Here is a 27,738-nt window from a genome sequence, read left to right on the forward strand (position 1 = left end):
GCTGTGGAGGTATGAGGAACCCCCAGCTGCACTTGGAATCTATGACATTTCCCATAATAAGAAGTCATAACAGTGAAATATCATTCAACTGTAATGTAATAAACTTTAACTGAGGCATAACAATGGTTTGGGGAATTCCACTCTTACTAGTATAAATCTGTAGATTTCAGCAAGGTTATTCTGATCCAAAATTGTGCAGTTTAGAAATGCTGTGGTCTTCTTATTTCTTCAAAGCTTGGCTTATCAGAGCATTTAGGATGAAATCACATCCTTGTTGAAGTCAATGGCAAAGCTCCCACTTATTTTGATAGTGTCAGATTTCACCCATTGCAAATTGCCGAACATTATAGAATTCAGTCAGATGTAATCAAAACATAAATGCAAATTGGTATCATCTCATAATGGAGCAAATACAGGGGGAGTATCTTGCTAGTGGTGGTGTGAAAGACACATCTGTGCATATTTTTAATGCACCTATGCAGTGATGAACAGATTTAGATACTATGTCATTATGATCACAGGGGAGATGCATTTGCACTGTCATTGACTGATTACTTCTGCTTATTCCTTGTTCTTCCCTAGTGAGAAATCTAGGGGTTATGATGGACAAAGCAGAAAAAATAATCTATTTGTACCATGGCTTCAGATGCCAGTGACCATCCCTCCACTGCATGGATGTCAGGTACACTACTGAATGCTGAGAGGCAGCAGAGTCTCATTCTCTGAGAAACAAATGAGGGGAGCAGAAGTACCTACCTGTTATCAGGGAGTCTCCGTGATAGCAAAATTACTGAGTTCTGATTAAGTACTGGCTGCTTCAGAGCCCTCTGTAGATCTTCTCAAATCAGTATTATATTGGATAGTGTTTTGAGGTTACTTCTTCCAATATAAGAAATACTTCCCAGATGCTTTTGAAAACCTGTTCTGATTTTTTCACAACACTTTCGGGGGGAGTAAGGAGGGGGGAACTAACAAACAGGGAAAGAAAAAAACATCACCACCTTCTTGGGACAATGAGAGTGGTGATGATGAGAATTAGGTTATTTACTTGGTACAGTCAGTCACCAGGTTAACGTGTTCTTGAACCTTTAAGATAATCATAAATTAAAACCCAGAACTTCTATTTTAAAACTCAGCCTTTAAAAATATTGAGGGGGAAGACTACCTCTTCCAAATTATCTGAGTCAGCCTGGGAACCTTTGTTATTCAACATGATTCATTTTAGGGAATGCATCTTATGAATCAGAATGGGGCTGGAATGTTGAAGAGGAGGAGAAATATCTTAATGTGTCTTCCAAGCAACAATTTTCACTTGAAAGCTAGTTCTTTCCTCTCCTTGCCTGCTAATATAATGGTACATAGCAGTGGACAAAAATATGAATAAGCTCGCTGGCCAAGTTGGAGACAAGTTGGACAGTGATGAGAGAGCTTTGGAAGTGGCTGTGCAGAGTTGCACAACTGTCAAGTATCGTACAAAATGGGACCAGCATGTTTCTTTAGTGTATAATCAGGCCTTTCGAGGAGAAACACAGGTGGGTTTTGCAGGCAGCTCTGGATAAATTAAGCCATGTGTTTGTGGTCTGTTGTTTAGGAAACTTTGATTAACAGCTCTCCATGAGCATGTTCAGCACTTCTGTCCCCAAGTACTGTCAGATTGAGGAGAATTAGCCCACTCTTACTGCAGCCATGGACCCATATGTAAATATTTTTCTTAGCATGCTGAATCTCTTTCCCCAGGGTTTTGAATGAAAATTTCTGTCTGAATGTGTACTGTGGTCAAAGGAGAAGAGTCTTAAGATTTTTGAGAAAGTGCTAATGCATCATGTTGATGCCTATTGTAATGTGACACAAGATTCCTTTTATGCTGCATCGCCGCGGCTTAGAGGTGTTCCCTTCCTTTATGCTGGTGGTTGGAAGCCACCCAGGAGATATGAGCTTATGTCTCATTTCTGTAATGTAAATCATAAGCGCTACTGTGGGGATTTTAATAGTTAACTGCTTTGACGTCAACATATTAAGCTCCAGAGTGTCCCCTAAGTATAGTAAATCATCCTAATGATAAAATTTAAAAATATTTCATAGGAATATACCTACACCAGCAGGATGGAGAATGGGGAGGAGGAGGAAAAGAAAGGCAGTGTTTTGTGTTTGTTTTTTTTTTTTTTTTTGCCTGGGTTTCTAATAAAACTTGTGTAATTGAATGTATCCTAATGCGAGCAACCCCTAACAAGAGCAGATGAGCAGAATGAGAATCGAAGCTAGGCACTTCAAGCTTAAAACTGGGAACAAGGGCAGTAAACATACCTGGTATTAGGTAGCCAGATAACAGAAAGTTTAAGACATAATAAAAATGAGTAATGTTCTTCCTTCGAGAACACAAAAAAGAACTGCCTTGATTCCTGTAGCATCGTATCATGTCCTTTCTTTGTCCTTAATCAGCTGCAGCAGAGGCTCGGAGTTCAATACATATTGACTTAGAGCATATGCTGAAGTCTGAACTACTTGGGTTTCAAAACTTCAGTTGTCAGGGGCAGCATACAAATCTGGGTTAAGCTATCTGCTCTTTTAAAGTTACTTCTGCAGTGTAGTCACACTTACAATTATAGCATATTAAACTTGGGGGTGTTTAAAAATCCATACATCCCTACCTCTGAGCAGCTTGTTGGAAGAGCAGGCATGTAACTTATTACAGACCTCTGCTTGCCTTTGGAAATGCACTGCCTATGTCCATTAATCTCAGTAACATTATATACACATAATATATTGATAAAATGTTAATGACCTAACTTAATGCCAATAAAACCAGGAAATGAGGGTGTAGGAGTTCAAAGTGTAGCACTCTATAGCCTTCGCTCTTGCTGGTTGGTTTATTTGTTTGCTTGCTGACTTTTATTTTTATTTTTTCCCCTACGCATTGCACCAGACCATATGCGAAAGCACACGTTGTGCCCAGATTCTAAACCAGCTATTCACTGACCAGCGTGTGTTAAACGTCCTCAGACTGGCCAGAGCACAAGTGTTTTGATATTCTGATCTCCCTGGCCAATTTGTGCTGTTTCTTGGGCACCTTCTGTGCATGCTGCTGTTGTACCACTGCTCCAGCCAGCAGTCAGAGCCTGCCCTGCCCTTTTTGGCAATCAGTGGCTGAGTTGTCTCATAGCATGCCAATCTCTCATTCCTTGATTTAAATGGCAGCTGGTAGCTTAACAAGTTTCCCGCTGGGAGTAAGAGCACACCAAGTTGAATGGTCTTGTTTGGAGCCTCTTAGAATATGTATACTTAGCATCAGTAAAAACAACAGCAAACACTTTCAAATTGCTGCTGAGCCAAATTCTGCTGCTGGTACCTGCACAGCGCTGTAAACCTGATGGATATCCATTGCTGGAACTTAGGGAAAAATGCAGCCTGGTAAGGTATGCTGGCTTCCAAGTATTTCAATTAAAACTTAACTCTGAACTCTGCAACTCATCAAGTGGACGGAGGAGAAATAGAGCAACAAAAATCAATATAAAAAATAGTTCATGCTAATGACATTTAACAGTCCTGCCCTGCAGTGTGTTCTCGTCCAGGGAGAAGGGAAGTGTATTGGCTATTGAAATCTTACATAAGTGTGAAGTGAAGAATGTGTGCTGGAGGGCATCAATATAAATCTCATAGCGTATTTTAAATTTTTCCCCTCCTAATTAAACCAAACGAAGCTTATGGTGATCCTCATGGGATTTTCTTGAGAAGAGGAAAAATGAACTGAATCTGGATTCTGTATATTGAAGGTTAATGCTAATAAATCAAAAAGCAAAGATCTTTTAACAGGAAAGTATTTTCTGCACTCACCCAATTAAATGTTAGAAGCTGGATAATAGAATAATTGTAGTTAGTCAATTGCTACAAAGGCATAATAGCTTGAGTACAACTAAGACTTCAAGGCAGTAAAATGCCGGTGGTAAAATAATAAAACCATTATTTCAATAATAATCTCAAGTTAATTAGAAGAAGGCAGTGCAGCATATTTTTAATACTAGACAAAAACAATTAGCATAGTACTTAGTAACAACAATATCCTTATCTGAAAGACAAAATAGGATTAATACAGCAGTGGAGTATTGAAATGGTGTCAACAAAAACAGAGGAAAAATACATGTAACTTTGTCAATAGTCTATGCTCCAGCAAAAATGGTGGAAACTTCCACCTTGAAGGAAAGGAATACTTGGCTGTAGCAGATGTACAGTTGAGTTTGTTTCTTGTTATGAATGAGGTCTTTTCCTTATGCCGAATGTTTACTTGTGTGAATTCGTTCTTGAGTCTGTTCTGATTATTCCTCCTTTTTTTTTTTTTTCTGACAAGATAGGTGGACATGTGGGGGACATATCATGTCTCAGGGTACAAAATAACTGGAAGTTAAGGCTAGAGGGATTATTTAATTGATGGTCTGACCTCCTGCAAAGTACAGACCAGAGGATTCTGCCCAGTTGCTCCTGTGTTACTAAGCTGATGTTGGAAGTCAGATATCCATCGTAGATGCTTCTGGAAGTTAGCAGCATGCAGCAGTCAGTATTCTGACCCAATCACTTCTTAATGACAGGGCAAAAACCTGCAGTATGTTTTGTTGCAGTTTCCGTGCTGGAGAGCTGGAAGACTGAGACTGTATTTAGCATTCGAACCAAGCCTTCTCCTACAGCTACAGCAAACTGTCCGTGGGGATGTGTGAGCACGTTTTCTTGCTTGCAGAGAACAGTCGAGAACAAAATGCTGATTTTTGTTCTACAAATCTTTATAGTTGGTTCCAAGCCACTCCACTGAATGTTACGGCCTTCTCGCTTTGGTGCTGTTGTCCCCTGTGGGCTCTTGGGTAGCTGTTATGTTTTCAGGGTTTGAGGTGGAGAGAACAATCTGCTCACCTTCAGTGGCACTGTTGCTCCTGAAGAAAATTAGATTCTCCTTATCCATGAGGGAAAACAAAGATGAGCAGTGATTATTTTTTAATTCATTCAAGTTCTCTAAGCTTAATTTTCTCCCTGCCTCTAGCCTGCATTCAGTTTCAGACTAACCTCAGATCAAGAGACTGGTTGGCTGTCTTCTCACTCTCCTGCTGAAATTTTAGAAAGGATGTAGAGCATGCTCAATTTTGTCCAAGACTATTGCTTTTCTGTTTATATATATATGTTACTTTGCTAATTCTGGAAGAGGCCCCGAGAGGGACTTTCTGCTTGTGTTGCTGGACCTTCCACTTGGCAAAGGCAATGCTGAAGGACCCACTGACACTAAGGGGTGGAAGCACGCCTGCCTTCACTGCTGAGACACCCAACGAGTGAAATCAATGCTGTCCATTACCAAATGTTGTAATGAAGCCTTCCAGTATTAAAGGCTGTCAGCTGCGCGAGTCTGCACAGTGTGAAATGGTGACCTGAATGGGAAAAAGCCTTGAAGACTTGGGGTGCAGAGACAGGATGGGGAATGGGAGGAGGGAAGATAAAAACATGAAGATTTTGTAACTTGGGATTTGTTACTTGTTGTATGAGTCGGGAGTGCTGGTTGTCTGTGACCTAGCTACAATTCTTTTGAAAATTAACTCTTCCTTGAAAATCTTTGTATTTTTTCCTATCTCTGTATGTTTTATGGAAAAATACATAATGTACATGCTTGCATTCTGGCAAATTTGCTTATGAGTGTTGGTAAAAGAAGGGCAGTGGTTTTGGAGAAACTTGGCTGTTCAGAGAAATACCAAGCATTCCTGCCTAGCTACCAATATCTGGATTATAATATCTGCCACATTGCAATAATATTTTTGCAATTTAAGCCCCAAGACATAAATTCAGGAACTGCAGCGTAGTCAATAAACTAAAAAATTGCTTGGTGTGGATAATTATGGCAGTGATCTTACATTATATTTTAACCTACATGAGACCCTGCTGACTTGACAGTGTTAGTTATTTCCTTTTCTTGTAATGCATGTTACACTGTCTCAGTCTAGCATACTGGCCAAAAAAAACGGGCCATGGATCCATTCCACTATGTCTATTCCTGTTTTACAGTACAGCTATTTCATAACCACCATCTATTTTGTGTTCTGAAAAAATCTAGGAAATGCAAGATAGGAGAGAGCCCTCTAAAAGCATAACTTCAGTTTATTAGAATGAGATCTTAGCATTTTATTTCTTTTTTTGATTATCATTTATGATTTTGCCGTGAGTTGTGCATTCCTCTTGGGTTCTATCACTGGGACTAATGGCTGACATTTGGTTGGGGAGCGTGGGGTAGCGGAGAAGGTTAGGAAGCTTCTCCATTCTCTATCATGACAGTTTCTTCTTTAATCTAGATAAAATAAGAATCCTAATGAGATGTGTCCTATGATTAATTTGTAGCATTTTACCTCCTGTTAATTATAACGTACTGTCTGGGGAATCGGTAAGAGAGGGCAGAGTCTCACATACAATCAAGCATTTGAAAGAATCAAAATATATAAGCTAATTCCCAGAAACCTGTCTCGAAGAGAGAGGCTTCTCCCTAAGGCCCTTTACACGATGGGAAAGCTCTTATTTTCAGCAACATCCTAATGTCTGTGTGTTACTTGAGATTTTCATGATGCTGTCAGCCGCTGCAGACATATGGCTCCAATTGATTTGTCCTGACAATAACAGTTACCAGCACTCATTTCTCCACACTCAGAATGAGGCGCATCTGTTATAAATTTGTTGACCGTCAAGGCCCAATAAAGACCTATCTGAAAAGCATCCTTTTTTTGTCTTGCTCTCCCTCGCTCCCCAGATTAAGCATGGTTGTGGCCTGCTGTCCAAGACACGGCTCTTTAAGGGTCTGTTTGCATGGTGTGGTGTATGTCATGGGCATCAATTTTTATCAAGAATATACATGTATGCTGAGACTAAATAATTCCTGAGCACACTTGCTCACTTTCTTTTGGAAATTCATCTCAATTCCTCAGAAGGGATTTTTGGGAGCTATTTTTTTCCCCTCCCCTCGGAGACCATCATACTCTGCTCCTTAGTCCTGTTTTAGGCCATAGATGATACTCTTAGTGTGTACTTCTCTGCCCTTGAATGGGCAGAATTTTAACTTGAGTCTGGGCTAGAAGATTCCACTGGAAACTATAGTGGGACCTTAGAGAAGAAAACAAAAGTCACCTTTTACAGTACAGCAAATAGACCTAGAAATGCCTCACCTGCTTGTAGGCAAGTAGTACCAGGTACGTACAGCAGGAGGTTATCCCTCTGCCACTAAGCCCCTTGGGTTCATGTACTATCTTCTACCTGTTTCTTCTGTAGTTGAGTACTTGGATGTTCTTTCTGAACTAATTCAGGCTGAACTTCTGGCATCACCCTGTGTTTAACTTTTGAAGGACAAATCGGCCCAACTGCCTGGATGAAATATTCCACTGGCGTTCAGGTCTGATCCTGCATTTTAATCCTGATCTGGCTGATAGCCCTCAGCTGATACTGAGTAATGACTTATCTTCTTTGCACCTCTGTTTTTCCAGCGCTAACCACCTTTGCAAAATGCTCTGATACTGAACATTTCACCAGACTGTGTAAGAGCAGTTTTATCTAGCTACGATAGAAAACCTCCATGGCTTGGTGGGAGCACGGGAGCAAGGCTTTTCACAGTGTGCAGTGTGAGCTGAGTGAATACAGCGATGCTTAATCATCTTAATCACTTCAGCAGAAGTGTGGGCCCGGTTTTGGGGCACTGCATGGACTGTTTCTGGTTTTTCTTGGTGCTGGGAAGCAATCAAGTCAAACGGACTCTGGCCTTTTGCCACTACTTCCCAGCCTATAGGATTCAAGGTGTTCCTATTGATTTTATCCACCCCAATCAAAAAAGGGAAGTATCTAATGGGTATGAGAGGTTTCTCTCTGTTGGCACTGCACCCAAGACGTCTTCCAGGTGGAAGAGGGAGCAGGAGGGAAAGGCACTGCAGGTATTTTGCTTCTCCTTGGACTGCCTTGACTCATTTGAGGATAACTTTTGTTCCCTGGCTCTGGTGTCTATGGGGCTTACTGAAGTTTAGTTTTGCATTTTCATTGAGTTTGTGTAAAAGTAGTAGAACTACTTTTCCTGCATCTCATTCAATAGTAGAAGATAGGATTCATAACACTGTAAGGGAAATATTAATTTAAAAGAAAAATCCTTTTCCTCTACTTTAAATTAAATTTAAAATGAAGGAAGACACCTCTATTCCTCCTGTGGTAATCTTTCTTTTGTTTTTAATACATTGTGTTATAACATCATAAATAGAAATGTAATCTTATTAAAAGACATGCAGCAAGTGCTACTTTATTAGAAACTTTTTTAAAAGAATAATTTACCAAATTGAAATATTAATATAGCTGGCTGGAAACTAGATTTTTACTAGATTATAGTAATTTTTTAAAAAGGAAATTAAAGTAGATATATTTTGAAGAAGTCCAATTTCTGATAGGGCCAAGCTTTTACTAGCATATCCTGGCACCACTATATATATTTAAAATATTTTAAAAGCTCTTTAATACAAAATTTATTTAGATGTTTAAAAAAAAAAAAAAGTCCACCTTCCTCACCACCCTGTAATCATGGTGTTTTATATAATAGGAAGAAATTTATTTCAAAAAGTCTCAATTTGACTGTTGCTTGAATTTCATATAGTGCAAATAAACATGCACTTTCCTAGCGCCCTTATTTATGAATGATACAGTGCAACACCTTCTCACTTACCTAATTTGAAGGGGCATGAATGCAGAGAGCACTGATAAATCTCAGCTGTGTTAGACCTCAGTGGCAATTAAGAACTTGCAGCATTTTCAAGGCTTTCTTTCCTCCTGACTTGATGTATTCCATACAGTGACCTGAGAAGCACCTTTTTCCTTTCCCTACCCGTACAGAAAATAACAAGTAGTTATTGATTACTTGTTGCTTAATTTGGGGCTTGGTTCATTTGCAGTTAACACAGCTCTGCTGCAGCAAACTGGCTGAAAATTGCAAAAGCAGCCTGCTCTTTTTTTTTTTTTTTTTTTTAATTATTGATGCTATTTAAACTTGGAGAAGTTGATTACTGATAAGAAAGTAATCAGTGCCATCATATTTGTGAAGAATACTCAGCAACAACTTTGGCAGTCCCTGATCCTGAGTGGAATAATTCTAAGTGATGGGCACCTCTGTTGGGCTCGAGATAGGGCAAGCCTCCACAGTTCCCATTTCATTTGGGGAGCGGTGAGCTGCAGGCGTTTCTGACAGTTAAAGACCAGATAACCTCTGGGTCTCTCACCTTTCCTCAGCTTTCTGCTGGTATTTGACTTGTTCCACATTTGGGCTCTTTCCTCATTGCCCCGTTTCCCATCTGCTGTGGCAGTGCCTCTCTGCAGTCGCTGCTTCGTCCTTCTGTCCATCCTCCTGCTTCAGGTAACTGTGGCTAGAAGGGGCTGTCGTGTTCATGTTCCAAACCATTGTGGGTTTCTTTGGTAGTTATGACCAGTGCTTTTGTCATGCTCAGCTGTCACACTTGCCACCTGCATGTATTCTTCAAGCCAGACATTTGTCAGCATAGCCATACCGTTGTCTGAGCATTTTGGATTCTTTTTGCATTGCTACTCCACGAAATAGTCCTCCTCCTCCATCCACCCAGCTAAAAACCACTCTTCAGGGTTTTGTCACTGAGCAGTTTGGTTATTAAAATACATCCTCTGTTGGTTTTTTTTTTTTTTTGTTTGTTTGTTTGTTTTCCTACAAGTTTTTGAGAAGACTAGTTTCCAAGTCTGTCATTTGGATTCTGAATAACTTTCTTCATTTTGACTGTGGCTCACTCTTGTCCCACGTGTCCTCATCCTCTGAGACTGTCTCTGGCCCATTGCTGCAGTTCAGTTTCCACCTCTCAGTCTCTGTGCCCTTTTTTTTCTTTAAACTTTTTTTTTTTTTTTTTTTTAAGTCATCATTTGCCAGGGTTTTTGTAGGTCTTGGGTGGTTTTCTTTCGTATTTCCCAAGTCCTAGCAGGTTCTTGTACCCATCTTAAAAGATGGTGTCTAGAGCCAGCTTTGCCAGAAGCTTAGCTTAGTATTTCAGAAGATCTGCTTAAACTAACTTCTTATCTCATGTTTGTATCTCTTTAGTTCCTTTCAGAGCAATGCAGTAATGAGGGATATACTCCATGGGGGCAAAGATGGTCTTTGTACATGCTGTGTTAACATGGATACTATCAGCTGCCAAATGTGCTTTACATCGTGTTTCAGTATCAGTCTTTATTTTCCTGCTGCTTTAAATCTAATCGCACACAGTAGATGATATTTTGCTAATCATTCCAAACTTATTTTATAGCTATTTAAAGTCCTGTGTTCAAATTGGATTTGGTTGTCAGTTGGCAAGTAGCTTGAGCAAATAGATGCCTCTTTGTAATACATCAGTTCGTTCATCAGAGAAAACTGCAATGTCAAGAGTCCTCATCCCCCGCCTCCCTCTGAAGTTTTGATGCGTGGTTTTTGAAGAAGTCATGAAAGGATTTAAATCCAAAGCTGAGAAGTCTGACTGGAACTGATTGCTTTGAGCTTCTTGTTTACAAAATAAGAATCGAGGGTTAAAAAAGACAGGCGACAACTTGAGGTTTTCTTACGAATCATCTTATTTTTGATTTTTCTGGCATAGACTATAGTGTGTATGAAGAATGTAAAAAAAAAAAAAAAACAACAACAACAATAAAAGCATATTTAATGGTGAACTTTTTTTTTTTTTTTTTTTTTTTAAGAGAAAACTCACTTTTGGTAGTCTGTGCAGAATTGATAGAAGTTCTTTATAGCTGTAAGATACAGCGTTGCAGATCCCTGTAATGAATAGGACTAACGCTATCATGGAGCAAGCACTGATCTGCTGTAGGTGTTTAATGCATTGGTTATTTAAAAAGTCATTTCCTTATTGTAATGTATTTTTAAATTGTTTAGAGTAAGACTGAATACCTGTTGTGATATTAATATCTCCTTTTTGTGGAAAAACTGGAACGTAGGACATTACCATAAAGAAATCTCTCAAGCATTGTATAAAGGGATGAATTTGTTTTTAACGCTCATACCGGCTACATGGGAAGAGATATTGTTATAGTTCACAATGAAGGCATAAAAGAAGCATAAAATACGGAAATAGCAACTGTGAAACACATGCACCCACTTTGGACTTAACTCACCTGGGGGCAGTTACTTTTGGAGCGTTCAGCTTCCTGTGGGTAGGGAGCACCAATCTAGGGCTGAGTCTAAGCACGAAGTTGTATTGTAATTAAACAGCCAACCCGATCTGCATGGCAAGTGAGAAACCTGCAGCAGTCAAACAAATGTGCTGTGCAGGTTGGCTGAAGTCGTCGTGAGGTTTCTAACAATCTTTAAAAAAGAACAAACAATTGCGTTTGTCAGGCCATGAACTGTTCACTGGAATGGTGCTCCCTGGACACAGCGCTTTTGTTGTCAGTTTTAATAATTAAAATTTTTGTAATAACTGCAGTAACACTGGAAACTGAGGAATGTTGCAGAGTGGTTGAGGCGTGAATAGGAAGGGGGCAAAGCTCTGTGCCCCAGAAAGTTTGGGTGTCAGGCCTGCAACTCTCCAGCTGCCTTTTCCCCCTGCCAGAGCTGACTTCCTCCATGCTAGCGTGGTGCTGTGGGACCTGAGGGAAGCGGCTGCGAGGACCGGGTGCCTCTGCTGCTGATCCCTCGTGTTGTGGCCACCACCCTCAGCCGACGACATGCCCTGGTGCTTAAGCAAATCTCAGTGTTACCAGCACGTGTGTGCACTGAGCATATCCTCTCAGGCCCATCCGTGCGTCAGAGGTGGTGCGCGTTGGAGTCCCGCTGCGCCCACCTCGAGGTGAAAGCATCCCTTTGTTCCTCACGAAGCTCTTCATCTCCTCTTTCACTCCTTTCACTCTTGTGCTGTGAGAGCACTTCTCGCCTGAAGATCAACACTTTGGAGTGCTCTAAAATCTAACTATGAGGCTTGTTATGAAAATTGATGGATGAAACAAGGAGGTGGGGAGTGGAGTGGCGCCTTCGAGGCCTGAGAGGATGTGAGCGTGAACCAAGGCAGGGCTGAGCCGCCTGTGGCGGGGCTGTCCAGGCCCGCTCAGCGTGGGGCTGAGGGCTGCTATTGAAGCTGCTCTGATACATCCCCTTCCCTCCCTGCCCCTCCAAGCACTGTCTTAAATTTTGGTTTTAAAAGAGGGGAGAGAAGCCTTTCTTTTCTCTTCTTTTTTTCTTTTTGAGTAATGGGCCTCAAACAGCATGTGGCACTGCAGTGACAGTCTTGCCAAAGACTGTCTAAATCTGAGTTATTGCTTCCAGTATCTCTGTGCATGTGCCCCAGGATAGCAATTGCCTTTTTCTGCAGTGGTATTGCAGCATGAACTTTCATCTAATTCATTATCCACCCTAATGCTCAAGTCTTTCTGCATTACTGCTTTCTAAACAGCAGTCTCTCACTTCATTCCTGCACTGATTATTATTTCTCCCCAACTGCATTGCCTTACATCTATCTTCTGTAGGATGTCTCACTTACATCAGCCTATTTCGCTGAGCTTGCCAGATAGTTGAATGTTTTGGAGGTGTTTTCTGCTTGCTTTTCCTTCATTTGGTTTAGCATCATTTACATTTACTGAGCCTGGTATTAGCAGTGTCCTCCAGATGGTTAAATTGGTTGTATAGGGAAGAACAGTGACCCCTTGCCTTTTCAGACTGTGCTGCATACTTTCTCTGTATGGTTATAAAATGTGCATCATTGCTAGCAATTTTTATCTATTTGCTTCATCTGAGCTCTGTTAGTGCTTTTCTGTTCTTGCTGCCAAGGCCTTAGTACTCCTGCTCTCAGCAGAACGGGGGGGTTGTGCTGAGATCCTTATTGCGTTCTCTGGGGACAAATGACCAAGGAACCGAGTATTAGTTTTGGAGCCTATGCAACACCAGGCCTTCCTGCTGGAAAACTTCCAGAAAACTTTTTGTCTGGGTGAAATACTTACTGATGGTGCACCACAAAGTAAATAGGAAGTTTGAATCATTGCACAGATCGGCTCCGTAGTGTTTGTAGAGTCTTTTCCCTTTGAGCAATGAAGCTTACTGGGAAGAAAATGAGAGCTCTCAAAATGGTAGGTCATGTTTTTGGGGCATATATCCCTGACTAGGAACTTGTTCGGTCAGCACAAAAATCTCCATTTATCTCAGTTTCCACTTCAGATTTGTATTTTGGGAAATAAATGTGGATGAAACCCTCTGCTACAAAATCTGTTTGTAATGCAAGCTGTCAGCATAAAAAGATGGGAAAAAAAAAAAACACCAACACACTATTTTGTAGACCATAAGCTAAATTAAATACATTTTTACACAAATAAATATGAATGGTTTTTTGCTTGGCTCTACTCTGTTTTTAAGTTTGATCCTAAAATAATTTTTGTGGATCTGGCTGGATTTGCTGTCACATGCTGGAGGCACTAAATCTGGCTACCTGAGCACTGCAGATCTGTTTCGGTGCAGAGTGATACAAATCTAAAATTATTTCTGCTCGATCCAGGGGAGCATGCTCATTTATGCCCTTCCATCTTTTCTCCAGGAGATTGTGCAGCCATAGATGGAGAGACCTGACTGCAAACTGAGAGGAAGATATCTCACAGTGGGATTGGAGCATTTCTCTTTCTTTTCTTAAATAGTTCTTTATTGAGCTTTCCACCTTCTGCATTAATTTGAGAGCCTGAACCAAATAACCAGGAAGAGATTGATGTGGCCTCACATTATTTCACACAGTCAATAAATTGTTAAATGGGCCAAAGGACACGGGTTAAAAAAATCATTTTGTATAAAGAATGAGGAATTTTTATTAGCTGACAGAGCCCCCGTCTCTGAAGACTTTATAATGGGGCGGGTTTGATCTTGTGCCATGCAGTGGGAGCAGCTCTGTTGGCTTCATAAAGTGCCTCGCTGTTCTCAGTGTGAATGAAATCAGTATTGTGCCCTGTATTTTCTGCTGAATGAATGCTGAGCTTGCTGCTCCCTGGGTGTTAGAGGCAGGTGAGTTTGGAGGGCAGCCTCGGAGTGAGGACTCCTTGCAGCGTCAGTGCTGAATTCTCCACCAGGAGAGATCTGGCATACTCTTATGCAAGAATGTGGTCTGAGCTAGGAGGCTTTTGATATCGCTTGTTCTTGGTGGTACTGCCCTTATGTAAATGTTAGGAAGGAAAGGAGCAGAGGATGCTATTTGAAGTGTTCTAGGATTACAGTAATAGTCTCGTACTGGTGGTCAGGAGAGCTGCGAAGGCCATGATGGTTATATATGTGCTTGTCTTCACTGTAACACCTTTGTGGCTTTAATGGGATGATGAGTAAATGAAATTGTAGGCTACCTGCAGGGAAGCGTGACTGTGTCTGGCAAGACTGCAGCCCAGGTGGACAGAAGTCAGGTGCAGACCAGGTCTGCACAAAGTCTGTGCTATGTTTATTTTGAATATTCTGGCCTTTTTTGTTATCAAGATACTTCTGGTATGTGACTTATGGGAATATGTTTTGAAAACATAATGAGGCTGTGCTGTGATAAATGCCAGCAGTAGATACAAGCAAAGTGGATACAAGCAAATTGTTTCCTGAGCAGAGAGGTGAAACTGGTGATGTTGTATGAGTCTGTATGTTTTGAGGAGTGTTGCTAGCTTTAGAGAAATGAAAATCTCTGTGATTCTGCGTTAAACAAGGAAGTGAAGCTACAAAATGCTCCATTAAGGTCACATTTATTTGCTGTTCAGAGGTTGCTCTTCTAACACTGCATGCTGCAGCACCTAATTATGTGACAAAGAGTGAGACAGGTGGTTACTGCCATGGTGGTTTCTGTTGTAAAACTCTCAAGGTTTAGGTACGTGCACTAAAAGGAGAAGTGAAATAAAGCCCCCCTTTTCCCATTGTTAATTGACCCTACAAACAGGCTGCTGTTATATATGTGTGCCTTATACATTTCCCAGACAAACTGTGCCATGAATAACGAGACCCAGATGGCCCCTTCTCAATTTGCCTGTGCTGATGGACTCGAGTCCCTTCTGCACAAGGACACTGAGTTGCTTCTGGATTCCAGCTGGCTTCAGGCGTGACTTCACGCTTGCCCCTGGGGAAACAGTGCAGAGATGCTGGAGCTGGCTCGAGTAGTTATTTTGTCCTGATACTTGAGTTTTCGTTGACTTGGTTCAGCCTGACCCTGCTATCCTAAATGTTGGAGAACTGAGTTTATCTGTTTTTTTTCCTCATATCTGCTCCAATTCAGTCAGCGCTGGCTGAGGGAGCATCGGCTTTCCTGCGGAGGTCAGCCTTGCATATGAACTTCTGCTCTGAAGTTTTATTTCCGTGTTTGCCTTATGCATTGTTATGAGTAAAATTCAGCGGTGACATGACCCCTCTGAGGTACCATATGGAGGGGTGATGAACAAGGAAGATGATTCCTCCTTTTAAGAAATGCAGATAATGATGGTTAGCAGAAGTCTGAGGGACTGTGCAGGATGCACAGGCCAAGAGTTTTCAAGGTTACAGGGTTGTCAGGTGCACCCAATTATTTTTTTGTCTGACTGCCCAAATCAGAAGAGTCTAAAAGGAGTTCAATTTTCAGGATGTAATGTGCCTCACTCTTCTTTAAAGTATCTCATATTAGATACCTAGAATATCTGTCTGTTTGAAAAACTTAGTCTTAAAGGTAAATGAAGTATATCTCTACGTGGGGGGAAGTGTTAGAGAATGGTTCAATGAGACAAAGGTTTTATTCTGGATTTGGATATGGTGATGTGGGATGAGTGGTTCCAAAGTGGAGCCCTCACCTACCACCATCACACACTGTCTGCAGTCTGAACAGCAGCCCCTCCATCCTGGAGGAGGAGTGCAGTTGCCTGAGCTATGTTTTCTGCTCAGCATTTCTATGTCTTCTCAGGGGAAAAGATACCAGACTGTTTCTTTTTCCTGCTGTGTTGCTCACACACTGGTAGATTTGAGCTCATGTACTGCAGTCAGAGAAGTCTTAGACTATATTCCACAAGCCCTCTGGCAGAAACCGTGCTGCAGTACACTGTCCTTGTGGAAAGGGTGATGTTGCAGTTAGTTTAATTTGTGTGTTTTTATCTTGAGAAGGAGGTTGTTGGCACTGCTGGTTGTCTGGCTGACTTTGCTTCTTCCTAGCAGAAGTGCTGCAGGTGATGCCAGTTGAGATCTGTGGTCCGAGTTCACCAGCCATGTCATGTCTTGCACAGCCGATGCCAGCAGAGTGTATAAGCCATGAAAATGCAAAACCAAGCCCTTTCTAATCATCCGACAGCATCTGTCTCTTCCTGGCCTCCCAAGCTTCTTTTTCTGAGTCTTCTTAATGAGGCGTCATTAATACAACTCGAAGCTGCCTGGCTGCCTTGCTAATGAGCTTTGCTGTAAAGCTGAGAGAGGAGGGTCTGGGGGAACTGGCCTTGACTGGGGAGCCTTTTGGTTTCCTCTTCCTTGGGAGGGGATCTGCCCTGCTCTGAGCAACACGTGGCACGTGGGGCATTGCGTGTCCTTGTTCTGGATTGGCTAAGTAGGAGACCTCCCTGTCACTCTTGAACTCCATCCCTTGTAATTTAAAGAAAAAGCTGCACTGAAAATCTGTCTTTTGTTGCTTATCTACAGCAGCTCTGATGCTTTGGGACTGCTGTTATGGTGATACATTGGAGTAATGCAGAATACAGCTTCGAACTCAGTGGGTTACTGAGGGTTAATGCACCTAGTGACTTTTTGGGATAAGGGATTTTAATCCCACTAGTTAATTTAATCCCCCCAGTTTGACAGTGTGTTCCCTGGACTATCTTCCATCTTCAAACTTCAGTCTGCTGGTTGGTTCCTGTACAGGCCTGCCATTTGCATTCCTGTTCCTAGGTTCTGCGCTTCTACCATATCATCTCTTGGGCACGTGAACAACAGAAGGAATGGTGTGAAGAGCCCTGTGTCCCTTTTAAGAATAGACCTGTAGATTGTGCTCACACAGGAACCGAGAGGCTGTTTGGGTGACTGTCGTCTGGGAAAGGGATATGCATCTCTTGGCAGATTCTGCATTCGGATGTCTGTTGTTTCACTCAGTCATGAGAAACTCGTGATTGTAACTCACTTATTTCATTAATGGGAAGCTGTTTGTGAAAAAGTGTATGCATTCATGGGAGAATAGACTGTGTCTTTTATCTGATAATCAGAAGAAAACTCTGCAGCAGAATCAAAGGAATAAGTCTCATTCAGAACAGAATTTGTTAATGTTGTCTGACCACCATATGTTGTTTTAAATTTCATCCTTTTTTGGCAAGTTATAAAATAATCTCCCAAAAATATGGGAATCCAGGGCTGAGGAGTCCGTTTGAAAGTAATGCACTCTCAGAATGGATTAGCTGTGCCTGAAATATTTTCAGATTTATTTGCTGTCAAAGGATGGTAGAATATTTGAGACAAATAGCCTAGTTTTGTTTAGGAAGTTGTCCATAAAAGAGCCTAGAGAAATGGATGTAACCATTATTAATTTTAATAATATAGAAAAAAAATGATAGGAAATAAATTTATAATATTAAACCTTTTTTTTTTTTTTTTTTCCTTTTTTCTTTTTCCCTACTGGCCCATTTCACAACATTTATTCTAAGAAATCGCTGGGAAGCCTAAACCACTGTCAGCAGAGCATGTGTTACAATGCATAGCACTGCAGTGTATTCACCTTACCTGCTTCACTTTAGCACAGTCCAATTAAAAATACAATAAATATGCCTAGATGGAGATACTGCCTTTTTTTTTTTTTTTTTTTTTTTTTTTTTTCCCCTCCCTGTGAGATTTGCTTGAAGCTTCAGGCTTGCAGATGGCTAAGTGTCTTGGCTCAGTGATCTCTGAAACTCCCGATGATGCAAAAGCCCTTCAGGTATCATTCCTGTGCCCCCACCCCTTTTAAAAGAAAGAGGCCTTGTTGCATCATCTTCTAAAAAAAAAATAGTAGTTTCCTTGTTTTGAAAAAGCTTGCTTTTTACAGGCATCGATTTGATAAAGAACTAATTGGTGGTGTTCCTTAGGATTTAGTGCTTTTTGGTTAAATACTACCAAGATTTGATTTCTCCCTGTTTGAGTTTTCATGGTGTAACACCTCTCCAGATTCCAGCAGCCAAGCCTCTGTCTCCAAAGGCTGCCTTGTTTTCCAGCAGTAGCACCAGGCTGAACTACATCAGTCGAGAAGTGGGACTGGGACTGAGACTGACTCAGCTGCTCGGGTGGCCCACAGTGGCAAGTTACTGAGCGAGTATGAGCTGGGCTACGCGTGTGCCATTGTCTCTGTACCATTTTAATCGGAAACAAATTAGTGTGTGACCTTCCTCTTCGGAGAAGGCTTAAAAGAATCTGAGTTTGGCACACCATCTAGTTAATCTACCATCATAACTAATGATTTCACCATTCAGACGTAAAGTACCGACCTTAAAGGATTTTTTCTGACACAGCGGATGGCTTGATACCATTTAAACACTAATGCCCAGGGTATAATCTCTCTGAACAGTATGATAGTTTTATATTTAAGGTAGATTGGGGATAAAATTTTGCGTTTTCATGTGAACTGTGAATACCAGTAAGGTATTCAGGCTGGAATTACCTTATCATACCTTTGAGGGCACTTATCAAATAATTTTTATTGGAAACTTAATATATTGAGGCAGAGTAAATGGAAAGCTGATCAGAATGCTAAGGAATATCCCAGCATCGCGTTGCATTTGCTGTCTGCAGATATGCGGCATGGGTTGATTAATTTAGCACATCATCTAAAATCATGTAGCGTTCAGTACCGATTAAAATTATATGAAATTGTGTGTAAGAGATTTCGCCATGTTAGCTTTGAAGGATCCTCTATTCCCTGCAGAAGTGGTCGTGATAGGCACCAGCACAACTCCGCCGACTGCAGGTGTTATGCTTCGCAGGCACCGGCACTGCACCAGCAGCCAGAGGAGCTGCTCAGGATTTAATTTCATGCTTGTGTATCTGAGTGTCAGATTGGTCCCTGTCTTTTTTTCAGTCGTGTATTTGCAAGTCTCTGAACATATATTATGGTATTCATTGCTCCTCTGCCATCAGCACTGGCATGATGCATCAAATCAAGCCTTGTAGGGCAAGGTCTTCTGCTCTCCCTTCCCTTCCTCTGTCTCCTGCTGTGCACGCGTATTTCCCCCCCACCCCTCTATTTTGGCTGGTCCATTTTGAGCCTTCCTGGAGCATGTTCCTGCCCCTCCTATTGTCCCGATTTCCACTTCCCCCACTTTTTCAGGGTTCCCAGAAGAGCGGAGCCTCCCCATGTTCGCTCCGTGCCGGACCAGCCCGTCTAATTGCTGGCTTTTCTCCAGCATCCAATTCTGTGGGAGTGGAGCAGGAAATCACTTGGCTGCTCTCTGTTCTCGAGCTGTTAACTGTCTCCCAGCTGAGAAAGACTTGTGGAAACCCGTCATGATTGGTGTTAATAACTTAACTCTCGTAAATATTTTCTCCAAAACTTGTTCTCCTATTGGAAACACGAGAAGATGTCAGTTGAGTTTGTCACTTATTTGCATGTATAGCTTCTGGAACAGTGGAATTGGAGCTCTGCACAAAAATGGATAAATGTGCTCTAATGGCTGGAGCTGAATGAAATCTTTTAGTTGTGTGCTTTACCACTGAAAGAGGCAGGCTCAGCAACACTGAGATGCCTGTTAAATTTCCACTGGTGTCATCAAGTTGATTCGGTAGAAAGGCACATCCCTGGTCCTTCCCAAAATCTGAAAAAAAGTAAGCTGTCTGAAATGTAGTGAGGTTTTGATATATTTAAAGCCCTTTCTTTTTTGAAGTAATTTGACTTTGATACTTTGGCTCTTTCAGACTTTGATCTGTGGAAAGTAGAAATGAAAGTTGAGTTTTGGGTTGGACAAAATGTATTTTCAACTTTTCCAAAAGACAGGCAAAGCTGCAAATGCACCGGGTGCATTGTTCTGTACCTCGCACCTCTCAGTACAGGAGAATCCACTGACCCCAGCTGACAGCACAGAACAAAAGCACCTTGAGATTGACTCTGTGGCTTCCCGATGACTTTACCAGTGTGAGATACAGCCAGCAACAGCTGCTTGTTCCCACAGTGGTTTCTCCTAGGGTGTGTGCGGCGCTGTGCAGAATGCCTGGCCCTGCCGTCAGCAGGCCGGGGAGCTGAGCCAGCCTGGCAAGAAGGCAGTGTCATGGTTTTTTGGTGGAGACTGACCATTACCTTCCCAGTTCACAGCACGGCAAGAGATCTTGACCTGCCATCCTTTCCCAGAGTTTTTACAGTTATCCAGTAAACATATATCTTCTCAGAATTGCTAATGACTGCGGAATTACTGCACGTCTGTAAGGGGACTATTGTCATTAACATTGGGCTGCCTAACAGTCACTTGGGATGTTATTTAGTACATACCAATTCGTTTCTCTTTCAGTCCTACAGAAGATGTTTAGCAGCATAACGAGCAAGTTCCCTTCCACAGTTCTCTTGACAAATGCTTGAGCTCCCCTCTCAGTTTGTAACATTCTTTTGGTGGAATTAAATTTGTGTATAACATGGCTCTTCGCTATTTATAAGTATAGATAAATGTACAAATCTATTAAGTGTCCATGCAAAAAACTTAAACTGTATATATTCACCAGAATACCAGGCTTTTAATTGCATAAATAAGATGCTGACTAAAGCAAATGTTCAATTTCACATTGAAGTTAGGCATTCATAAAGGCCTGGATTTACATAATTTAATTTTCTGCACAGAGGATACTGAAAATCAATAGTATGATTCATAGCCATACCATGGTTGCCATGTGGCTCTTCGGTTCAAGCTAGGATTACAAAGGGCTTTACAGTTTCAGATGTTCTGTACTGACTCAGATCCTTTTTCCCTTCAATAAATACAGATTATCTGGGCATAGTTTCCTCCTTCCAATGGCAGGGCACAAAGAAAGGCTCACTGAGCACATACCTACCTGCAGGAGTACCTTACTCCTTGGAGGTACCATGGTGAAATCTTCCTTCTGCTTGCAGGAATTGTAGCTTTTCTGGGGTGAAAAAAAAAAAATATTAAAAAATCCTTCCTCTCTGTAGCACAAGCTCAGAAAAGAGCTGCTGCTCTCTTTCATTTTGTAGTAATGGGGGGCTCCAGGTATATTTCCCAGGACGCAAGTGTGTGTATGTTTGTTTTTGAGTAATTGGATTGGTTTATCTGAAGGCCTTTCCAGTCACCCAGCTAGGTTAGTTCTGTGTTCTGTTCCTTGGATTTTCATGGTCTGTCATCTTTGCTCAGCTTTTTTGCCAAGGCAGTTTGGGTCTCCGCATCCCCTACCTGTTCTTTCCTGTTGATGCAGATGTTTGTTGTCTCTGAACCAGGTAGACGCATGAGGGTAAATCAGAAGAGGGAATAAGGCAACATGTTGTAATGTTGCCTACAAATCCTGGTAGCATGATATGTTCCAGTGTTTCTAGTTCAGCCTGCAGTCAATTAGTATTTAGAAAGTTGCCAAGAAATCTGGAAAACTCATTCAAATCAGAGGCTCGTAATAAATTGCACAATTAGTACCTTTGCTCGCACAAGAGAAAAAATTGGCAGGGGAAAACCTGCAGTGCCTTACCCAAGGTTCCATGACTTTTCCTACCATTTCAGGATTCCAAAAATCTACAGAAATCCATGACCCATTTGCAGATTGAAGGCTGTCTACAGAGGTGTTCTGCCATGTAGTGACTGCGTATGGGTAGAGTGATTCTTCGGGTGATTTTCTGATGTTTTAATTTGAATTATTCAGATAGTTACTTATCAAATAAGTGGTCTGAGATCAGATGGACTTGAATTGCCATAGAGTCAGTTAGTGCGTGGTTGTTTTTCATGTTCTTTGTGTGCAGATCTGAGGGTTTTTGTCTGTGTATGTTTACTACAGCACATAAGTTTTCAGCTATGGTGCTCTGAGGAAAGTGATTGAATTTGTTATAGACTTGTTATTGGAATTTGTGAAGTCATGCACCTCCAGTTTGATTCAGTCAGATATATAGAAACACTGAAAAAAATTTACATGTAAAAAGATGAACAAATAAACGAAAAACCCTACTTCCTCATGAAATCTGTGTGATCTTTTACAAGAAAAAAAATGTTTGGGGATATTAAAAGAAAAAAGCTGGGATGCAATGTAGAATGCATTATTTTCTATTTTGGTTGATGAATTTAACTCCTCCTAGCTTGTGAATTTTTATAAGGATTTCTTCTTTACTGGTCCCTCCCTTTCATGTCATAAAGCATGGGTATTGCACACTGGATAGTTGTTTGACTTGCAACCTTCTTCTGTCTTATGTCTACTTTGCTTCAATTAATCACGGGAGGTGATGTTTCTTGAGCCTTGCTCTTGTTGAGACTGTTACCCTGACTGAATGAAGCTGTTCTACATGGGATTGTAAGGTGTGGTTTAAAATAGATGTAGTTGTGGTAGCAAGGATAATGTGAACTCTTGCATCTGTATTCTTTTAAGGACCTTGATAATTTGTGTGTAGATTTACAATTAGTTTGGTAACTTGTTTCTCTGATGACCATCTTTAAGGTCTAGACAGAGGAAGATGAGTTGTCATAGCTTACATTTGTTTGCTTGTGTATATCAGAAAATCCTTATGGAAATTACTGGAGTTGAGGCTAGCATGGCCAGATTAGAATAATGGTATCAGTGAGTCCTGGCTTCTCAGAATCATCTTTGGATGGTGGGTTTCCATGGATGAGGAACTTACCTTTAATTTATTTTTAAATTTTTTTTTTTTTTTTTTTTTAAGCAATGCCAACTTAGTAGTCTCTGCTCAGCAAAGATTTAAGCTTTGCAGTGTAAACTCCAGGGAGTAAATACCAGTTTCCTAACAATTCCTGCTTCTTCTCTTTGCAGCTCTGACTGAAGGTTATGTTGGCTCTCTGCATGAAAACAGACATGGTAGTTCTGTGCAGATACGGAGGCGAAAAGCTTCGGGGGATCCTTACTGGGCATACTCGGGTGAGTTGAGTTGAATTCTTCAGAACAGTGAAATCTCCAAAATAAAAATGTTTCTTTGCTTTATGTTATTACTATGCTCAGAAAATGGAGTTTAAATGAATTTTACAATGTATTTTCTGACTTCCTCATGGCTTCCTATACACAAATCCAGTTCTTTCTTGCATTTCTGCCACTTAATGGAAGGTTCTTCTTATTACTCTGCACCTTCTTTCAGTCCTGTGTTAGTCTCTTAACACACCCCTAAAATGGCATATTCCCACCTGTCCCTGTCCAGACAACACATTTCCAAGTTTACCACTTGCTTACTCTGTTCAGTATTCTGTGAGGATTATAAGAATCCATACATATGTCCAGATGACAAAATACTAGAAATTCTGATAATTACCATTTTGTGTATGTGTTTTTGCAGTAGGGTATAGTGTCGACAATGACACCTGTCAGTTCAGCATCACACCAGGATGTGTGCTGCTGAGAAGGTAGGGTGTGGAGGGTGTTTCTTTATTTGTCCTATTGCTCTTAGAAATCTTAAGAAAAACCTGATGTGTGTACGATTTTGTAATGCCACAAATCAAAATGTGCTTTAGAATGGCAACGTAGACATACGGTTTGCTGGTTGGTTCAGGTATAGAAAATTCCAAATCTGTATTTGAAGTTGTCAAAAAAATGGAAATCATGTCAGTAGCTATGTTGGCTCTCTATGGAAAATTGCTGAGTATCTAAAAAGTATTTATGACGGTTTCAAGTATCATAATGAACTTGTGCGTGCTTTTTTTTTTTTTTGGAATATCTGAGGTGCATTTCAAACATTTGGTGCTTGTCTAGGAGGAATGTTGTGCAGGCCTACCTAGTTTTAGCTGAAAGAAAAATACTGTGTCCTTAGAAGTCTGAATACTGATACTGGATAAACAAGCAAATGTTAATTTTTGACTGCCAACTCCTCTGTTTCATGCAGACCATAAATTTCATTGGAAGTGAATAATTTTAGGTAAGGTTAGAGTTTTTTTTCCATTAATACACAAAATACCAGATGTCACAAATTTTCTTTATTAGATCTCAAAATACAAGCTGCCTCATTTGCAAGTGAAGCTATATGAGTAAAATACATCTATGCATTTTAGTAATGTAGGACAAACGACTGCTTTTTGTTGAACTTGGAGGTTATCATCAAATGGACAAATCCTGTCATGAGATTTATTTCCATGCTTCAACTTAAAATAACTCATTTAGATTTTAAGCCCCCAAACTCATAAACAGTGGAAATAAATAGAGGAAAGATTTTTATGCTGGAATGAATGGCCTATTCTTATCTGTTGTCTTGTATAAAATATTGAAAGTTAAGTGCCACTTGGCAGGTTTATTTTGTTTCTGTTACTGAAAAATGTATTTAGAATATTCATTGCTGGTAGTTAAATCAAAATGTTTGAAAAGGACAAAACTACTGGAATTAGTCAGTTGTCATATATGTCAAAACTCTTCGCTGGAATTACTACACTTTTTTTTTTTTTTTTTAACTAGTCCTTTGCCTTAAAAAGAAAGGAAAAAAAAAAAAAAAAAAAAACACACACTGCAAAACCGGGGAGAGGAAAAAAAAAAAAAAAAACTTCCCCAAAATCTCATTATTTTTTTTTTTTCTTAATTCTATTTTTGAGCTCACGTAGTTCTTCCTTTATGAGTAATATTGGTTGTTCACCCCTCCAAAAGAGCTTTTACCACCCACTAATCCTTTTAGGTTTATGTCAAAATAAAATGTATAGTCCTGATGTGTAATTATACCGTATCTGTTAGGTTTTGCATCCTTTTGTCTATTGATAAATCTCCTGCTTCTCTGAGAAAAATAGCCAATCTGTTTTTCGGAGAACAGATAGTGACTTCTCAGTCGTCAATCACATGCCATTCTACCTGATTAGCACTACCTAATTAGAACCTTTTTGTCACTATTGCTGATAAAAGCAGTAAATGAGGAGACGGAAAGGGTGGAAATGATATATTTACCAGTACTTGTCAAGAAACCAGGAGAGGATATAATATCTTCTCAGGATGCTTTGTCAGGCTACTGTTTGATCAAAGAAACTTGAAATGCCATTCCAGGGGAGAAGTGGTTTGGCACCGACTATTCCAGCTGCAGAACATGGATTTATGCCAAAGCTTTTGTGACGTGAAATACAGGTGTGAGCAAACAGTGTAGGTACGGCATGTCCTGGCTGTATGGACTCTGTGCATACTGCATCACAGCAAGCCCACGGTGGAAGTAGCTGGAGGTCTGGTGTCCTCCTGAACCGTATCGTGGCCTCTGCCTGCAAGGAGGAGCAGCTCTACTGCTTCAGCTCGTGCTGAAGACACACTTATTTCCGAAGGAATTTTCTACTGCAGGAGTCTCAGTGTTGGCAGCATCTCCCTGAGAAAGGGAGGAAGCGAAGGCGAGCAATTAGGTGGGGAAAGGAGCCTTTGCTCTGTTCGGAGTTGGATGTTTCCACAGGCTGCTGCTTTGTCATGTCTTCCTGTGTGGGAGTTCTTCTCTTCCGTCCCCTCGCTTGGTTCCTTCCAGCTCCATGCGGGACATTCAGCCAACTCAGCCTCTAATCAGATGCCTTTTGCTCACATTTGTTCATTGAGGTGGGCAGGGGTAATGAAGATGCCTAGCTTTCTGTATTAGGTTGAAGATAGGGATAAATGGTGGGTGGCTGAGCCCAGATGTCACACAGATGTTTCTTTCTACACAGGCACAGTGAGGAGGATGCTCATATTATCTGATTATTTCTGCTGCCTCTCCATTCCCTGGAGTATTTCCTAGGAACCCTGAGCAGGGTTTTGGACATAGTGAGGAAGTTTACATCAAAATTCACTGAGCCTACAGAGTGAGAAACCTGCTCTGCAATAAGCAATTAGTCTGTGTCAGTGGTTTCCAAACTCTTTTATATTATAGGTGTTATTTGGTAGGCTGCTTTCCTTCCATGTCCTCAAATGTGCAGGCCAGCTCTCCTCCACTTAGTTGTACAGCAGCTGCTGGCCCAGCCCCAGCAATTACAAGCAGGGAAAAAAGCTGTGCTGGACTGTATGATGCTGAATTTGAAGTTTCCTCTAAGGGAATTTGCCAACTAGAGTAAATAAGCCCGGGACAGCTTCTGCCAGCCATCAATGGACAAGCATGGGCAGAGCGCAGTGCTGACCAGTAGGCCCGCATCTCCGCTGGGCCTACATTAGGCTGAACTGTGGCTTTATATTGATTTCAATTGAGCTTTACTGATTTATAGCCACTGAGGCCTCTTTACATTTATGGCTGTGCTTCCCTGTTTGCAGAGCTTTTGTATTTTCAGGCTTAAATGTTCTGTAATAAATCTTGAGGTAGGACGGGAGAGGTCTGAAAGCAACCAGCCAGTTGTGGTTTTCCTGCCTGGGGGCGGAAAAAGGGCACAGCCATATAGCAGAGAGCCCTCAGGTCTTTATCTTCCACAGGATATATCTGTCCTATGCAGTGCTTATCAAGTGACTCCTCTGTAGCCTGTGGAAAACACTACTGTGTCTCCATGCCCCTCCTGTGCAGGGCGAATGGCCTAGGAGCTGCTTTCAAACTGTGGAGATCAGGAATTTTCCTGGTTTCATGTGGTATGTGTGGCATTACCATGTGTTGCTTGTAACATTGCTTCTCTCAAGCGTGAGAGCTGGGGGAGGATAAACCTTCAACCACTAATGAGGAGTTAAATGAGCCTCGGGTCAAACATTTGTATAAGGCACCCGTGTACCCAAATGTCCCCACAGACAGGACCCTGTGAACTTCTGTGCCCTGTGCACATACTGCACGTGTACTGTACACAGAGCTCTCCCTTCACTGTCCAATTGTAAAGGATGGGATTTTTAAACCTTATAAAATAAGCCTGTTGTCTACAGACACAATTCTGACTGTAACATTCACTCCAGTTGAGAAATAAAACTCACAAAAATAAAGAGCGGATAATTAAATGAAGGCCCGTTTTAAATGGGTTTTGTCAAAAAGACAGAAGGAAACACAATTGGCCTTTCAGAAGAAACTTCATTAAGTCTGTGCTAGTAGCTCTTTAAAGCAAATTCAGGAGTGAGCAAACACTGACAACAGAAGACAGTAACTTGTCCTTAGATAGGAGCTGCAAGAGTGAACAGAGACTGAGATCTCCTAGATTTTCTTTTTAGGAGTTTTCAGGAAACTAACTACATTTCTAGGCGGGTTTCTCTGTGTGCATGCATTTGTGTATATATTGGCAAAGCATTTATTCCATGAGCGTGTCTTATGGCTTGCCAAAGACTTCCTAAATTGCAACTGGCCACGTTACTTGCAGCGTAATGGGAATGTGAAATGGGCGCAGTGCAGCCAAAGCAAGAAGTAGGTGTGGATCCTGAATGTGCTTCAGGGCAGGCCTGCTGGATTTCTTTTCACCATAGTCTTCTCTGTTAGGCTAACCACTGAATGAAGGACAAGTCTGGAATGATTTTTAGCACATTGTTTAATTGCCGCAGAATTCAGCACAATTCTAATATCTGTAATAGCAACAGATAGCAGCACGGGTACCTTTTCATCAGTGTGGAGACATTTTTGTAAATACAAACTATTTATTTAAAAAATTGAAAAGAAATCCTATGGAAACAAGCTGTTGAAACATGTACCAGATTCAGGGCTTTCTGACTGGCCCTCCCTTGTACATTGTGTGCTATTTCACAGTGTAATATTCCAGACATTTGAAGATGACTCTCAGCTGTCAAGT

The 27,738-nt window shown here is 41.1% G+C and overlaps 1 protein-coding gene across 1 annotated transcript in view; it reads left to right on the top strand.

Moving 5' to 3' along the window:
* PTPRG (protein tyrosine phosphatase receptor type G) overlaps positions 1-27,738 on the top strand; it is a 397,438-nt gene that overhangs the window by 65,554 nt on the left and 304,146 nt on the right. The window contains exon 2 of the mRNA XM_032193863.1: positions 22,901-23,005. Within this exon, the coding sequence (XP_032049754.1) occupies positions 22,901-23,005 (105 nt within the window). The remainder of the gene's footprint in view (positions 1-22,900; positions 23,006-27,738) is intronic.

The sequence above is a fragment of the Aythya fuligula genome, chromosome 10 (genome assembly GCF_009819795.1).
Source record: "Aythya fuligula isolate bAytFul2 chromosome 10, bAytFul2.pri, whole genome shotgun sequence".
Classification (NCBI taxonomy): Eukaryota; Metazoa; Chordata; class Aves; order Anseriformes; family Anatidae; genus Aythya; species Aythya fuligula.